A 15,456-nucleotide genomic window follows, 5' to 3' on the forward strand; every position below is an offset into this window, starting at 1 on the left:
GTTCACAGGATATAAGTGGATAATTTGTGATTGGGAGTGATATGCCACTGTGTTAGGAGCTTTGTAATTGTTCCTTTAACTCAACAGTTGTATTTAATGGGCTAATATGCATATTGGCGGGGTGACGATATCACTGACTGCTAGGTCACTTCATTTTATTTCATTTGAAAAAGGATGCAGATACTGAGTGTTACATAGCAAACTAAGCATACTACAGTTTAATGGGACATCTTATCAGCTTGCCTTTTTATTGTTAAGGAGATAAGGAAAACTAAATATAGGAAGGTTTCTATTCAGCAAATATGCTTATTGGGCCCTGAGACAAATAAAAACTTAGATTACTTGAATATTATTGGGCAATTAAGTCCTGTTGAAATAGTGATTCATATGCTTGATTCCATTAAGAGGCAGTTACAGTCATTTATATTCATGCACAGAAAATGCTTTCAATTAACTGTTTCTGATATTGTACATAGGTGAAATACTGGTGGGTTCACATGATGCATTTCTTGCATGATCACTGTGGCTATTGCAGGCTTGCCTCAAATGCGTGAATCGTTTGCAGGCAGTTCTTCTAATCAGGTCAATGCTATGTCCCTTCAAATGGAAGCACATGGGGATGTGATAAGCCTATCATGCATTTTTGTTGTTCATGCAGAACATGTGATTTGGTTTTCACATGAATTTAACAAACCTGTCAAAGTGGCTTAATAATTTCTGAATGACAGACAACCTGTCTGAAATAATTACATCATTAGTAATATTCACCTGTGTCAGATAATGAGTCTTCTCTAAAAATATATTGATAAAATATAACCCACAGAGGCCTACCTCAGAATTCTTGGCATGGTGAGGTAAATATAGAGTGCACACACATTGTAAACAGTCTTTTCAATATGTCTTAGAATTTTCAGTGATCATTCTAGCATTGTTAATCCCACCAACATAAAGGTATGGCTTGGAGGAGCACCCTGAATCATGTTTAGTGGGCACCATCCTGCTTCCTTCACTCCCATCCTGTCTTCTCCTATGGCGGGAGACAAGAGAATGAGAGAACTATCTGTGGCAGGAGCTGCTGTCAGGAAGTTTTCTTAGAAAACCCTCGCCAGCTCTATGAACAGTAATGAGGCAGGCTTCCTTTGATAAAGAAAGCTGGCTTTGGAAAAAGAGGCCTAAACATAAACGCCTAGGCAGAGAGTGCCACAGCTAGAGTGCTTCAGGCTGTGCTGGTTACTCAGCCAAGAGCAAGGAACATTTTTCAACTCAAGGGTCGCATTCCCTCATGGGTAACCTTTTCATTCCTATCTCATTTTTTGATCGGGTAACCTCCCTGGTAGAATGTGGAAATGCTGTGGACACATAATGTATCTTGACTTCAGCAAAGCTTTTGACAAAGTGTCCCATGATATTCTGATTAGCAGGCTAGCTAAATGTGGGCTGGATGGAACTACCATCAGTTGGATTCACAGCTGGCTACAGAATCATACTCAAAGAGTGCTTATTAATGGTTCCTTCTCAAAGTGGGGGGAGGTAACAAGCGGCGTACTGCATGGCTCAGTTGTGGGCCATGTGCTCTTCAACATTTTTATTAATGACTTGGATGAGGAGTAATTGGAATAACTAATACCTTGAAGGACAGAAACAAAATTCAAAGTGATCTTGATGGGCTGGAGCATTCGGCTGAAAACAGCAGAATGAAATTTAACAGGGATAAGTGCAAAGTTCTACATTTAGGAAAAAGAAACCAAATGCACAGTTATAAGATGAGGGATACATGGCTGAGCTATACTACATGCAAGAAGTATCTTCGAATTACTGTTGATCACAAGCTGAACATGAGCCAACAGTGCAATGTGCCGGCTGCAAAGGGCAAATGCTGTTGTAGGCTGCATCTTGGAGGTCACTGATTTATAGGGTCGCCATAAGTCGCAGTTGACTTGGAGGCACATAACAACAACAACAACAACAGACGTATAGTTTCCAAATTGTGTGAAGTATTGTTTCCCCTCTATTCAGCACTGGTTAGGCCTCATCTTGAGTACAGCATCCAGTTCTGGACACCGCACTTTAAGAAGGATGCAAACAAACTAGAACAGGTTCAGAGGAGGGCAACAAGGATGATCAGTGGACTAGAAACAAATCCCTATGAGGAGAGTCTGAAAGAACAGGGCATGTTTAGCCTTGAGAAGAGGAGGGGAGATATGATAGAACTCTTCAAGTACTTGAAAGGTTGCCACACTGAGGAGGGCCAGAATCTCTTCTCACTCATTCCAGAGTACAGGACACAGAATAATGGGCTCAAGTTGCAGGAAGCCAGATTTTGGCTGAACATCAGGAAAAACTTCCTGTTAGAGAGGTACGACAATGGAACCAATGACCTAGGGAGGTGGAGGGCTCTCCAACACTGGAGGCATTCAAGAGGCAGCTGGACAACCACCTGTCGGGTATGCTTTAAGTTGGATTCCTGCATTAAGCAGAGAGTTGGACTTGATGGCCTTGTAGGCCCCTTCCAACTACTATTCTATGATTCTTGGCCCTCGTGCCAGTGGTGGGCAGAGCCAAAGGTGAAAACTGGCAGGGCAGTACATGTGACCCTACCTTTGTACAGTAGGCTGCATACCAGTCATACAGAAGTCGAAGGTTCTACATTCTCTCTCTCTCTCTCTCTCCATCCAGGCAAATTCTAGCCAGGCAAAAGCAGTTAAGGAGGGGACAGAGCAGGGCTGGTGAGGTCACATGGCCTGGTAAGAGTCACAAGAGCCAGAGGCCTGGAGGGCACATTTGGCCCTGGGCCTAAGATTCCCCACTCTTGCTCTAGACCTGCCTTTCCCAACTAGTGGGCCACCAGATGTTGTTGGACCACAACTCCCATCAGCCTCAGCCAGTATTGCCAATGGTCAGGAAAGATGGGAATTGTGGTCCAACAACATCTAGTGGCCCACTAGTTGGGAAACGCTGCTCTAGACTCAAGATTCTAGGATATGGCCACAGCTCCCCAAGGTAGCCCTCCTTATCCCCACCGTTCCCTGTGACTTGGGGGTCCTTAAGGCACATCAGACATCTAAATTACAGGCCAGATGTCTACACCATGATTATAGTGAGAACTTTGCAAGAAGGAGCTGTTCCTCTCCTCCTTTAGAAAACCAACGGTTGTGGGAGGGAGACAGAGTGCTGATACTACTTCAAACCTGTCAGTATGGAGCTTTTACCCCTCCAACATCTTCCATCTTTCAGGAAACACAAGTGGGCGGAGATGTGTGCATTCTGGTTTGCTTCAAAACTTTCTGCATTCTGGTCCGAATTCCTTTGTGCATGGATTTATTTGTTGTGCATTGGCTGTTCTGGAAAAAAAAATAGGGAAATGCCAATGCTAAGAAGAGAGTACAGATCCACAACAGAAATGTTTTTCTAGAGTATTGATTATTTTTCTCTTAAGGCTTTTCTATTAGAACTGGATTTTTTTTAAAAAAAAAAAATTCCACCAGCTGTACTGCAGTGAACCTTTATTTAAGATATCTGTGAAGCTTATAAATTATTCCCCTGAGAAAATCACTTTTAAACTTAAGTTAGCTAGCTAAAACTTAAGTTATTCTACGTTGGGAATAAAACAAGGTTCCATTTCTCAAATGCTGTATGTGAATATGCAAGGTATTTATTTATACATTATATTCATATGCCAAGGACTCAAAGCAATGTACATAGTTCTCCCAAAGTCATGAAAGTATTTCCATATTTTCCTCATCATGTCTCACCACAATTTTGTTGAATAGCATCCAGAACAAATATCCCATCAAATACTATATTTATCTTCTAGCCTCCATTAGCCTCTTCCAATGCTATATTGTTGCTGGAGTATCTTTCATCTGTTTTTGATCTTTGAGAAAGTCATCTTTCTTTAATTTGGTCTGCAAAACACTGTAGTAGAGGAGAATTCAATTTCTGGAGATTCAATTGAAGAGATGGAAGAAAGGAAAATATAATATCAAAAAGCAAATCTAATTGGCTTTGAGTACAGGGGAAATGCTACTATACATCTAATAATTCAGCGTGTCTTGTTTTCTTCAGCAAAGAGATCCTTCTGCAAGGTTAAGATCTTGCAGTGTAACTGATGCAGTTGCTGAGCAATCCCATTTATCACTGGTAAGTAGGATTTTCTTATTGTTGGTTTTATTTATTTATTAAATTTCTATCCCACCCTTCCTCCCAGAAGGAGCTTGTCTTTTTACTCTGTCTCTTTTTAAAAATGCAATTTGTGCATCAGTTTCTATTTTCAGTATGTGTGGGTCTGTGGCACCTTCTCCTATGGGAATTATTTCAGTTATGATCCCAGTTATATGTTGACTACTGCAAACTTTCCCAAAGCAAGGGAAATGGAGAGCCTACATTTTGGAGAGGGGATGTTCTGAGCATAGGCTAGAGGAGATGACATGAAACTACATGGCGCTGGTAATTATACTTCTTCGCCAGAGAAGCACAACAATTTTCAAGTGTACTGGGATGTAGGCATTGTGTTTCTCCAGAATGGATATGAGCAGGCATAGAAGAGTATAATCAGAAGTGTGGCTGAGTAGTGCACATGAGTTCTGTGAAGGATGGGTGCACTCCTGTGTTATAACGGATATATGTCGGTATGCCAAAGTTGTGAATGAAAGAAGTCACATAAATAAAAGTTGGAAACTTCTCGATTAGTGATTTACAGGTCAATCCTAACCATGTTTACGTAGAAAGTCATCTAATTTTAAAGGGGTTCCCTTCCTAGAACGTGTGATTAGGATTCTAATCTAAGGCTGCAATCCTGTGCACACTTACTTGGGAGTAAACCATCTTGAATTCAGTGGGATTTATTTCTGAGTAAACATTAGTAGGATTGTGATCTGTCTTTTTAGCCAATGCCTGGGAGACTTAACATTCACATAGGTAGCAGCTATTGTAATGTCATGATCTCTGCTTTACATAAACTTAAATAATATGATGGGAAAACGAGAAAAGGTGCCATAGTTTCCTCAAAAGTTGTTTTTATTTTGTTTGCTTTGCATACTAACACTGTTTTGCCATTTTGTTTCTGTTTCTATTTAACGATCTTTCCTGTCCAAGTAGTATTCCCTTAGCCATAATTCAGAGAACTATGATACTTTTACTCTGCATACCTAGCAAGATTTTAGACAGGTGTTTCATCTGCTCCGCCTCCCTGCAAACGCACAAATTAAATTGCTTTTGAAATTCAGGCGACTTATTTGTGAAATGGCATAAATCTGCTGTTAAAAGAAAATAAGGCTGCAGTCCTATGCAGGCTTACCTTGGAGTAAGCTCAGTTGAAAAGAGTGGGCTCACTTCCAAGTAAATATGCATAGGATTGTGTTGCATGTCAATTTTTGACATACCTAAAACAGTTCTCTGGGTTATGGCCATGTACGTAAAAATGACTAATCGTGACTTGTCCTATTAGAAGAGGCTGGCTTGCATGAGAACATATTCAAGATAGCTTTAACACTATCTGTGTTAGATTGTGTGAACAGGAAAGAACAGGCAGATTGCATGAACAGGAAAGAATTCTGAACTGAATATTTTTTCTTTTAAATGCCTGTTGAACTAAGCACTGTCACAATTTAAGAAAACAGAATATTTAAAAATGTACTCAAACCTCCTCTAAGAAACCTCACAGCAGTTTCTCTTCTTTTAGCAATTAAGCTCTCATCTCATCTTCTGGACTTTTCTCCCCCTTTCTCACGCTTACTCTCTCCTTTCCTGGCAGGGCAGTATAATTAACTGAAGATCAATTTCTCGCTTTTCAGCTTGACTCAAGTCTTTGCACTCACTGGTGACCCCCAAAAAAGCTTCATTTAATTTCAGAATGTCTCAGATTCTTGTTTTAGATCATTTCTTTGTATCCTGCCTGAAGAAAAGGAATAGATTTAATTATCCTACACTAGAGCAGTGTTTAACGCATTGTCTCACTTGCTGCTTTGAGCACACAAGTGCTTTAGGAGCAGGTAGACACGTAGTTTTGCTGGTATAGTATCTGATAGCATATCATTATTCTGGTGATGCTGTTGTATTATGCTGCCATCACTAGCAGATGCTGGTTATTTCAGACCAACACCTCATATCTACTGTAATTAAGTAACCTGAATTTTCATCTCATTATCAGTGACTGATAGCTTCTTTCCTTTCTTTTAAAGTTGATTTGGTACTTTACCCAAGTATAAAGAGATGGCTTTTACTTCTTCCTTTTCCTGAAGATATGTACGCCATCTGTGACCGCCATTCCTGATCACCCCTTAACTGTAACAATTATTATTTAACAGCAGAGCGGCCCATCTAGGAGAACTCGTTCTTCAACTGTCACTGGTGGTGAAGAGTCAACGGTAATAATGCCTTTATCAAGCCAAATATATCCTCCTCTATAAGTCCAAGCTCTCTCCTGTTCTCTTCTCATCTCCTGGCTTCTCTCCAGAATGTCAGCCTTTTAGATGTTGTGCGGACCATTCATTTTTTAGAAAATTACTCTGTGCATGTAACTCTTTGGCTGCAGGGTATACACATATCTTTCCATGTTGTACCTCTTTTATGAGACAGATTGCCTTTTTCCAGCACTCAAACGGCAAATTGTGGTTGCTCAGAAAACATGTTTCTTTCCCCAGTCCTTTAGCTGATACATCCAATACTTCTATAATAGTGCTGTGCAACCTTCTGTGTTTTTAAAATTATAATTTGCCCTTCATACAGTAGCATTATAATGTAGGGCAGTATTCAACTAAAATGTTGCAGTAGCATAAGGGTTAAGGCTAGTGCAATGGAATTTCCCCCTGTCGTCCACCCGTTCACTCCCTGCACCGTCCCGAAGTCTGCTCTGGAGGGTTGGGGGAATGCCCAGAACAGATTTAGGGGGCACATGGGTGCAGGGAAAGAGAGATTGTTCCATTGTGCAAGGAGAAACACTTGTACTGATGGAACAATCTGCTTAGTGCTAAGCTGAATACAACCCTTAACTTTAATATAAACAAACAATTCCATAAGCATTTTAAGCACAGTAATTTTACAGACACTCTTAGCGTTAGCAGCTGTGCTAATCTAAAAACAATACAAAATGTTTCAGGGACAGTAGCAGTTGACAGAGGTTCTTTGGTTAGTTTGGTTTTTCGAAGAGGCTCTGTGCTGTAGAAGCAAGTTAAAGATTATACCAGGAGCTCTGTAGTATTGGTAGTCATTGGTTCTTTAACCCATTGCCATTTTTTCACTAGGTATTTGGAGGGGGGCTTACATTCATACAGATCTGCTTGTAACTGGAGAGAAAAGGGGAAGGGGTGATGAATGAATGAATGAGAAGTAATTTCTTAGTAATCAAAGCATTTTAATGTAATTGATTTTAATCTTTGTGTGCCATAGGTTTAAAAACCAACATATCAAAAGTTTTTTTTCTAGTTATTTGAATAGCTAGAAATAACTTTGTTTCTAGGCAGTTACATTATTACCTATCTCTAATGACTTTCACATTGAGGCCTTATTAACCTTGCGTGTAAAAGTGCCCTCTTAAGGCATTGCCAAAAAGAGGAAATGCATCACCAAAAAAGGGACACATTGTGCCATAAAATTTGCATATGCTAATTGATATTTATAGATACAAATATAGAAATATTTTTTGTAATTTATATGGAAATGCAATAACATTCTCAGTAGTGGGGAGGTCTGTCTGCCTGTTCAATCTGCTGTCCAGGTGGTAACTATTGATGGGCAACTTTAAGGGCCTCTGCTTTACCTTCTTAGGTCTCTTTATCTTAAACCAGTCTTGAACCTGTCATCCCTTCAGGACTATCCTCTGATAGCTGTTTAAACAGTGGTTTACATAGGATACATAGCCATGCTACTTTTATGCCACAGATTTGAAATGTATTTATGAATAGTTTCCCATCATACATTTTAAAGCAATTTGGCAATAAAAACCTCAACAATAAAACATAAAATAAATGTTCAAGTCCAGTACAGATACAGTCTGGGATAAAAAATCTCCACTTAAAAAAGCTTGTTGGAAAAGGCACCAGTAAGATAATAGGGACAGCTCCTGTCTGCTGTGTAACAGGAGGGAGCTCCAAAGGGTAGTTGTGACCACGCTAAAGACCCGATTCTTACATCACATGGAATGGGCTACCAGATGAGATGGTATCTGCAGAAGGCCCTCTCTTACAGAGTGCAGTGATTGGTTGGATATACAAGGGGTGAGATTATGTTTTAGGTATCCTGGTCCAATGCTGTGTAGGGCTTTGTATATAGTACCAGCACCTTGAACTTCGTCTGGTAGCTAACTGACAACCAGTGCAATTCTTTCAGCTGCAGTATAACATGATGGTAATATTTTGCCCTAGTGGACAGTCAAGCCACACTGGCTGCAGCTTCTAGGCCGCCATTGGGGTAGCGCATTGTAGTAATCCAATCTGGAGGTCAGCAGCACTTGAATGGCAGTGGTCAGGCTATCTGGTCCAGAAGCAGCCATGCCTGTATTACCAACCAAAACTAGTCAAACGTATATCTGGTCACTGAGATCACCTGGGTGTCTAGTGACACTGGTGGATCCAGGAGCCCCCTAGTCTATAAACCCGTTGCTTCAGGAGTATACCCCTGTCCAAAGCAGACAGTTGACCAATTATTCGGGCTTGGGAACAGCTAACCCACAATGTCACCTCCTTGCCATGATTCAGACTCAGTTTGGCCCTCATCCAGCCCACCACAAAGTCCAGGCACTGGTCCAAGCTTGCATTGCCATTCCTGACTCGGATGTTAAAGAGAAATAGAGCTGGGTGTCATCAGCATGTACTCATCTCAAGCTCTGTTAAAATAGTGGGTCACATCCATTGCGGTTGTTCCACTCATTTAACAGACTTTCCTGCAGCAGAACTTCCCCCTCCTCTCTCCTGCAGTCCCGCACATACCCTCAAATTTTGCTCAGAATCAAAACCTCTCCAAAATCTGTTTGGACGGTGTGAAGATAGGAGCGGAAGGGGAAGTTCCATTGTATGAGTGGAACGTGCAGTGCTGAATGCCACCCATCATTTCCTGTTAAGATGTTTAGGGCTGTGTCCATTGTAGCGCTCAGTTAAAGTCATGTAGCGGTGTGCTTGTCCTGCTGGTGAAATATTTAGTGCCAACAGAATATTGTTGTGCAAGGGAAGGTATATGCAGGTTCCTGGCAATTGTGTTGTGCTATAGATTGTGCAATCTGTTGTGCAACAAGTTTCCACTAGTGCAGCTATTGTGTTGGATTCCTCTGTTGCACAACATCAAAACTCACCTGTCCACTAGCACAAGAACCCTTGCACTAGCAGACAGAGAATACTGGCTACAGCCCCCAGCCTTCTCTATAAATTTGATATTAGTTTTACCTCAACTTAAATCAGTGGAGACACTTTTAGAACAAAAGGATGTGTGGAAAAGGGAGACTGTATAAATTTGTGATGCCAGCTAAGCAGGTGTCTATTAGTTCTTAAATGGATTTCTCATAGTACCACTTGGTTTCTTTTGTATAAATTTGATATTGCTGAGCAGCCCTTTATGGCAGTTTCATCCTTTCTGTATCTAATAAACATTAATTAATCATCATTCTCATAATGTGAATGTTATAAAAACTCCATATTTTCCAGGGCAGAATTTAACTCTCCTAGCTTCTTTTAAAAATAAAAAGCAATTTTCAAACCTGTACCCACAATTTCAGTTGAAACTGTTCCAGAAAGCACGTAAGTGTTCATAATTGAGCAGGGAGTTGGACTCGATTGCCTTATAGGCCCCTTCCGACTCTACTATTCTACGGTTCTATTATCACTATGCAAGATGAATTCTTGTTTCAATTGCTTGTGTCTGTTATTTCAAGGTTGCCTTTCCTCCCTTCTACAGAAAGACCACAAACCTTTATCCACCTGGGCTATTACTGATATATAGCAATTACTACTTAAAACTGAGATGTCAGGAGAATCAGAGGTTATTTAAAACAATAAATAAAAAGTAGTGTTGAAACCAAAACAACGTTTAAAGTCAGGAAAGAAAAACAACAGACTTTGGAACAACAAGGATAGCTTCCTTTTGTAATCTAAGCAGATACCCATGTTTAGTCTGTTACTGGTAAAAACAGAAGGGAGTAGAAAAAGAGGAAGACCAAACAAGAGATGGATTGATTCCATAAAGGAAACCACAAACCTGAATTTACAAGATCTGAACAGAGTGGTTCATCCATGCTATTGGAGGTCGCTGATTCATAGGGTCGCCATAAGTCATAATCAACTTGAAGGCATATAACAACAACAAATCAAAATCTACTAAGAGTCCTATGACACTTTTAAGGACTACCAAATGTGTTGTGTTATTAACTTCAATGGATTAGAGCTCACTGTGTCAACCATGAAGAGTGACGGTCATTATGTTTAATGCTAGCCTGCAGCTATGTAGGTGCTTTTTTATTACTCAGAAGTAAATATGGGGGGGGGCAATCCAGATTTGGACCACAGTGTGCGGGGGGGGGGGTGGATTTGATAATCCCTTCCCAACTGTGACTATTTCTGAATCTCCCCCTCCCCCTGCTGACAGCAGCTAATGATAGTTAAAAATCTCCCACTGGTGACAGTGAAAACCCTTTTTCTGTTGCTAACTGCTGTAGAGGTGAGGCTGAGTTTCTGGTGTTGCTTCTGGAGAGGGAACTATTAAACCTTCTTCTCTGTGCACTGTGGCTCTGATCCAGATCCCCTGTGTGTCGAAATCACATGCGTAGTTGGCAGCTACATATTACACATACTGCATGGTTTGACTCTCAGTCACTGTGCGTTTGTGCACAAAAGTTCATCAACAGTAAAACCTATATTGTATGCACTCTGGCATGATATGGCACATCTGATGCATATTTAATTTTTCTCTCTTGTGTTGCCATTCCAAATCTCATGGCAGGTTGTGGTATATATTCTGTCCTCAGTATTAAAAAATGCCAGCTTCTGAGCATTCCAATATTTTCTAGATTTATTTATTGTTCAAACGTAGGGGTTAGGATTTTGCATCCAGGAAATACCAGATTCCAGGTTTGATAGTTACAAAGAGCACCTCGGCAATGGGGGAAGTAGCCTGTGAAACCTGAGATACCAAAGTGAGGCTCGGCAGGACTTGCAGTTATTAGCAGGTAGTTTGCAGTGACAAGACTTCTTTCTCTCTGTGTGTATAAGCAGGTGAACAGATGCTTGCATTTTCAACACACATGGTTCACAAACCTTTACCAGCACAGAATACTTATCTGAGGCATCCTTGATATTTGATACTTCTAGCCCTACCATGCACATAGCCACTCAGTTTCACCTTTCTATTGCCAATGAGAGAAGCCTTGGTGATAAGATGGTACATAGAAATAACTCAGGTACATAGGAAGCTGCTTCATACTGAGTCAGGCCCTTCGACCTTCGGGGTCAGAGCTGTCTACACTAGTATTCTTCAACGTGGGTCCCCAGATATTATTGGACTACAACTCCCATCAACCCCAGCTAGCTTAGCCAGTGGCCAAGGATGATGCCAGTTATAGTCTAACATCATCTGGGGACCCACGGTTGAAGAACAGTGGTCTACACTGACTGGCAGCAGCTTTCTGGGGCTGCAGGCAGGAGTTCTTCCCAGCTGTATCTGGAGGTGCCAGGGATTGAACCTAGGAACCTCTGCATACAAAATATATCCTCTACCAGGGAGCTATGGCAGAGAGCCAGTGTGGCTACTGTACAGATGTAGGGAAACTTTAGGCCTCCAGAATATCTGATGTTTCCTACAGTTGTAGTAACTAGAATGTCTGACTAGGGCTGGGGAGACCGAAGTTCAAATAAGAATAAAATAGGGAGGCAGGAGAAAATCAGTGTACGCTGGCTTGAACTTCTTGGAAGAAAGACAGGATTAAAAAAAGATTAAAAATAAAATGCTCAACTCTTTATAAATCCCATATATTAAACAATGACAGTGACATGTCTGAAAGTCTGTTTCATTATGAACCAAGGGTTGCACAGCCTGTGACCAGGGCTGGATTATCCATTAGGCTTAGTAGCCTGAAGCCTAGGGGCCTGGAGCTCTTGCGTGCCCATGGGGCACTGGCCGGAGGGCCCCTGGAGCTACAGGGGGCCTTCCGCGATCCACGGAAGCATCCGCAGACCAACGTCCCCCCGCTTTACCCACGCTTTACCTACCTTTCCGTTGTTTTTTGCAGCATGCAGATTTGCCATCAACAAAGATGGCGGCCGAGGTTTCCTTAAGGGGTGAAGCCTCTGCTGCCATTTTGGCTGATGGCACGCATGCGTCGCTGCCATCAACAAAGATGGCGGCAGAGGCTTCAGCTCCTTAGGGAAACCTCGGCTGCCATTTTGATTGCTGGCAAACCTGCGCATGCCGCAAAAAACAACAGAAAGGTAGATGAAGCAGGGGGATAGGGGCCCCCAAACACCAATCAGCCTAGGGACCCTCCTCAGCTTAATCTGGCCCTGCCTGTGACGCAGCAAAACGGTTGTTGACCACTAGTCATGCATGGGAGCCTACAAAGGGCTTAATAAACCTGTTTCTGCTTATTGTTTCAGCTGTGGAAACAAACACTACACATGATTTAAAGGACAGCTAACAAATGAGAGTAAAATAATGTTGTTCTCTGCGCTCCTGGAATTTGATTCTGTTCAGTCTTTTTATACTTCTGCTCTTCCTGTTGCCTGTCTTTCACTAACAAAACAGCATCTTCAGCAAGGATAAAGTGAAAGACAACTCTGTCAGGCTGGACAATACTTGTAGCCCCTGTTGATTTCAGTACATTGTGATTTACTTGTGACGTGAGGATGGAATTGAACCACCCTTGTGTGTCTGAAAGTGAGCCTGACTTAGAGAAAATGTTGTGCCGACACTCATCTCCCAGTTGTAGTGCTGCAAATATTGTTTGTAAGAATGACCCACTGCCACAAAGTAACATTATGGTAATTTCTTGCATAAACAGCCATCAGTGGCCTATGTACATACTACACCGGGCTTACCTTCAGGCTGGGAAGAGAGAAAAGATGCTAAGGGACGTACTTATTATGTCAATCATAACAATCGAACCACAACTTGGACTCGGCCTATCATGCAGGTACGGAACTTGCTGTCCAGAGAAAAGCAACATAAAGTTTAGACTGTATAGAGTCATTTCCATTCCATGGCTGTGTCAGATTTCAGAATGACAACTATGCATGGGGAAGGACAGTTTCCAGGAAAATAACTGCTTCTAACTAAAAAGACAGACATTGACTAAGGCAGATCTGCTCTGTTTGGCACAGGCCACTGCCAGTTTCAGTATGCATCAAATCTGTAAGGCATGCATTATGGCATGTGTCCACCCTTCATCTGCTTAACATCTATACTCGGGGAAAAATGGGGTCAGTACAATGTGATGTGCTAATTTGTAACTAGGCGAAGAAGAGCAAACTTCTCTGTTCCCACTTGCCTAATAAAGCTCTAGTTGTCAAACTGGCAGCAAGGGCATTCACTGTGGGCTGCTGTAACTTTGTTACAGAGATCAAGTTATTTGAATCTTAACAAAGTGGGACCCAGCCCAAGGAATGCATGCCCCTTCCACACAGCCCTTCTCTTTCCTGGGACAAATAATCTCCTTGCTCTCCTTAACCATAGTACTAACATTACCCTAGCTAAGGCTAGCCAGTGTTTCCTATAAACTTCCATTTAAAACTACAGTTTGAAGTAGGTTTCAAATCCTAGCTTAAGCAGAAGCTGGTTAACCATATCTGTAACTAACATCAGTGCCAATGAATTGCTTAAGCTGTACAGGTCAGCAGTAAAATTGTACATGACCAGGACCAGGAGTTGTCTGTAGGAGCTGTGCCGGAGTATGGAGTAGTAGTAAAGTAGTAATATGGGTGGGCAAGCAGGAGCAGGGAATAAACAATGATTTAGGTAATTAAATGCAAACTTGCTGGTAGGAGTTATATCACCAAGTGACTTTCCAAGAGGTTGATGCTGTTCATACACCAAGTGACTGGTTCAAACAGGAAGCTGTGAATGAGCCTCTAGATCAGCCTTTCCCAACCAGTGTGCCCCCAGATGTTGTTGGACCACAACTCCCATCAGCCTCAGCCAGCATTGCCAAGGCTGAGGCTGATGGGAGTTGTGGTCCAACAACATCTGGAGGCACACCGGTTGGGAAAGGCTGCTCTAGATAGTCAGGAGCCTCTGAGTGACTGTAGCAGCTATCAGTTGTGTAGCTGCTACAGTTAGCCTTGGAGATTCAGCCCTTTTTCATGTCCACCAATCGTTCCTCTGCTGTCCCTGCACCTGTGCCTGGATGCTTTTTGCAATACAAAGAGGAACAAGGGAATTGCTGTGGCTTCTTTCTCTGTGAGTTTCTTGTTCTTTTCTGCTGCTACAAGAGTCAGGTGCTATGGTAGTGGAAAAGTGAGGTGACTATTCTGAGAGAAGCCAGTGTGAAACTGACTTGCACAAAGGTTAGAGTGCAAAAATACAATGTTACGCAGCCAAATGTTATGCCATCTAGTTAGCCTGTTGGAAGCAAGTAGACACGTTACAGTAAAGGTGGTGAATGAAGAAGCAAAAGTTGCTAGTACTTCTATTCCTCTTTCTTACTAATATATAAACTGGTCCTAACGCTACCATTGGAAAAATATGGGGAAGGACCAGTGGAGAAACGTAATGCTCAAACTATGAAGGAATAGATAGTAGGGGCCTTTAATCCATAAACATGCCCCCCTGACCCCTGGATTTTAGATATGGTGCACACATCTTGTAGCCTTCCGAAACAGTACCTAAGAGGGTTAGGTTTTTTCTCCGTCCTCCCCCTGCCCACTCCCACCCCCCTGTAATTTGAGCAATGGATAGACTAGCTATCCAGATGCCTCACCCACATGCCTTAACCCTTGGAAAATGTACTGCTAAAGTGAACATATTAGGGTGCATTTAAAATGCGATTGAAAAACTGGATTTTAACTACATGGCAATGAATTGTTCCAGGTGTAATATTGTTTTCTAGGCAGTGATGTATTACTGAAAACTTTATTTATTAATTCACTGAATGGTACAGCTTGGAAATATGATCATGAAATCATTGGCAAGGAAGGTCATTACATGTAGCTAACTTGTGTTTGCCTCTAAAATAGCTTGCCGAGGATGGTGCAACTGGGTCAACATCAAACAGTAACAACCATCTAAGTGAGCCTCAGATAAGACGGCCTCGTAGCCTCAGTACTCCCACAGTAACATTATCTGCGCCACTTGAGGTGAGAAGTTCTACCTCCAATATCCCAGGCTTCCCTCCTGGGTTCCCATTCTCTCCATCGTGTTGTTACTCCTTACTTTCATTTCCATTTTCCGGTCAGCTTGTCATTCTTCTGCAATACTTCCTTTGTGCCTCAAAAAAGTTAAGCTTCCACCTTGTAGATTATGTTTCACATTTATCTTTAATTCACT

At 41.8% G+C, this 15,456-nt stretch overlaps 1 protein-coding gene across 10 annotated transcripts in view; it reads left to right on the forward strand.

The window, feature by feature from the left end:
* The window catches only part of NEDD4L (NEDD4 like E3 ubiquitin protein ligase), a 433,261-nt gene that overhangs the window by 365,591 nt on the left and 52,214 nt on the right, over positions 1–15,456 (forward strand). For 7 of the 10 annotated variants that reach the window (XM_061615405.1, XM_061615386.1, XM_061615324.1 and 4 more), the window contains 4 exons: positions 4,066–4,140; positions 6,306–6,365; positions 12,977–13,108; positions 15,147–15,266. In XM_061615405.1, the coding sequence (XP_061471389.1) occupies positions 4,066–4,140; positions 6,306–6,365; positions 12,977–13,108; positions 15,147–15,266 (387 nt within the window). The remainder of the gene's footprint in view (positions 1–4,065; positions 4,141–6,305; positions 6,366–12,976; positions 13,109–15,146; positions 15,267–15,456) is intronic. The other 3 variants (XM_061615356.1, XM_061615366.1, XM_061615376.1) reach the window with 2 other exon arrangements.

Source organism: Rhineura floridana, chromosome 1 (assembly GCF_030035675.1).
Source record: "Rhineura floridana isolate rRhiFlo1 chromosome 1, rRhiFlo1.hap2, whole genome shotgun sequence".
Lineage (NCBI taxonomy): Eukaryota > Metazoa > Chordata > Lepidosauria > Squamata > Rhineuridae > Rhineura > Rhineura floridana.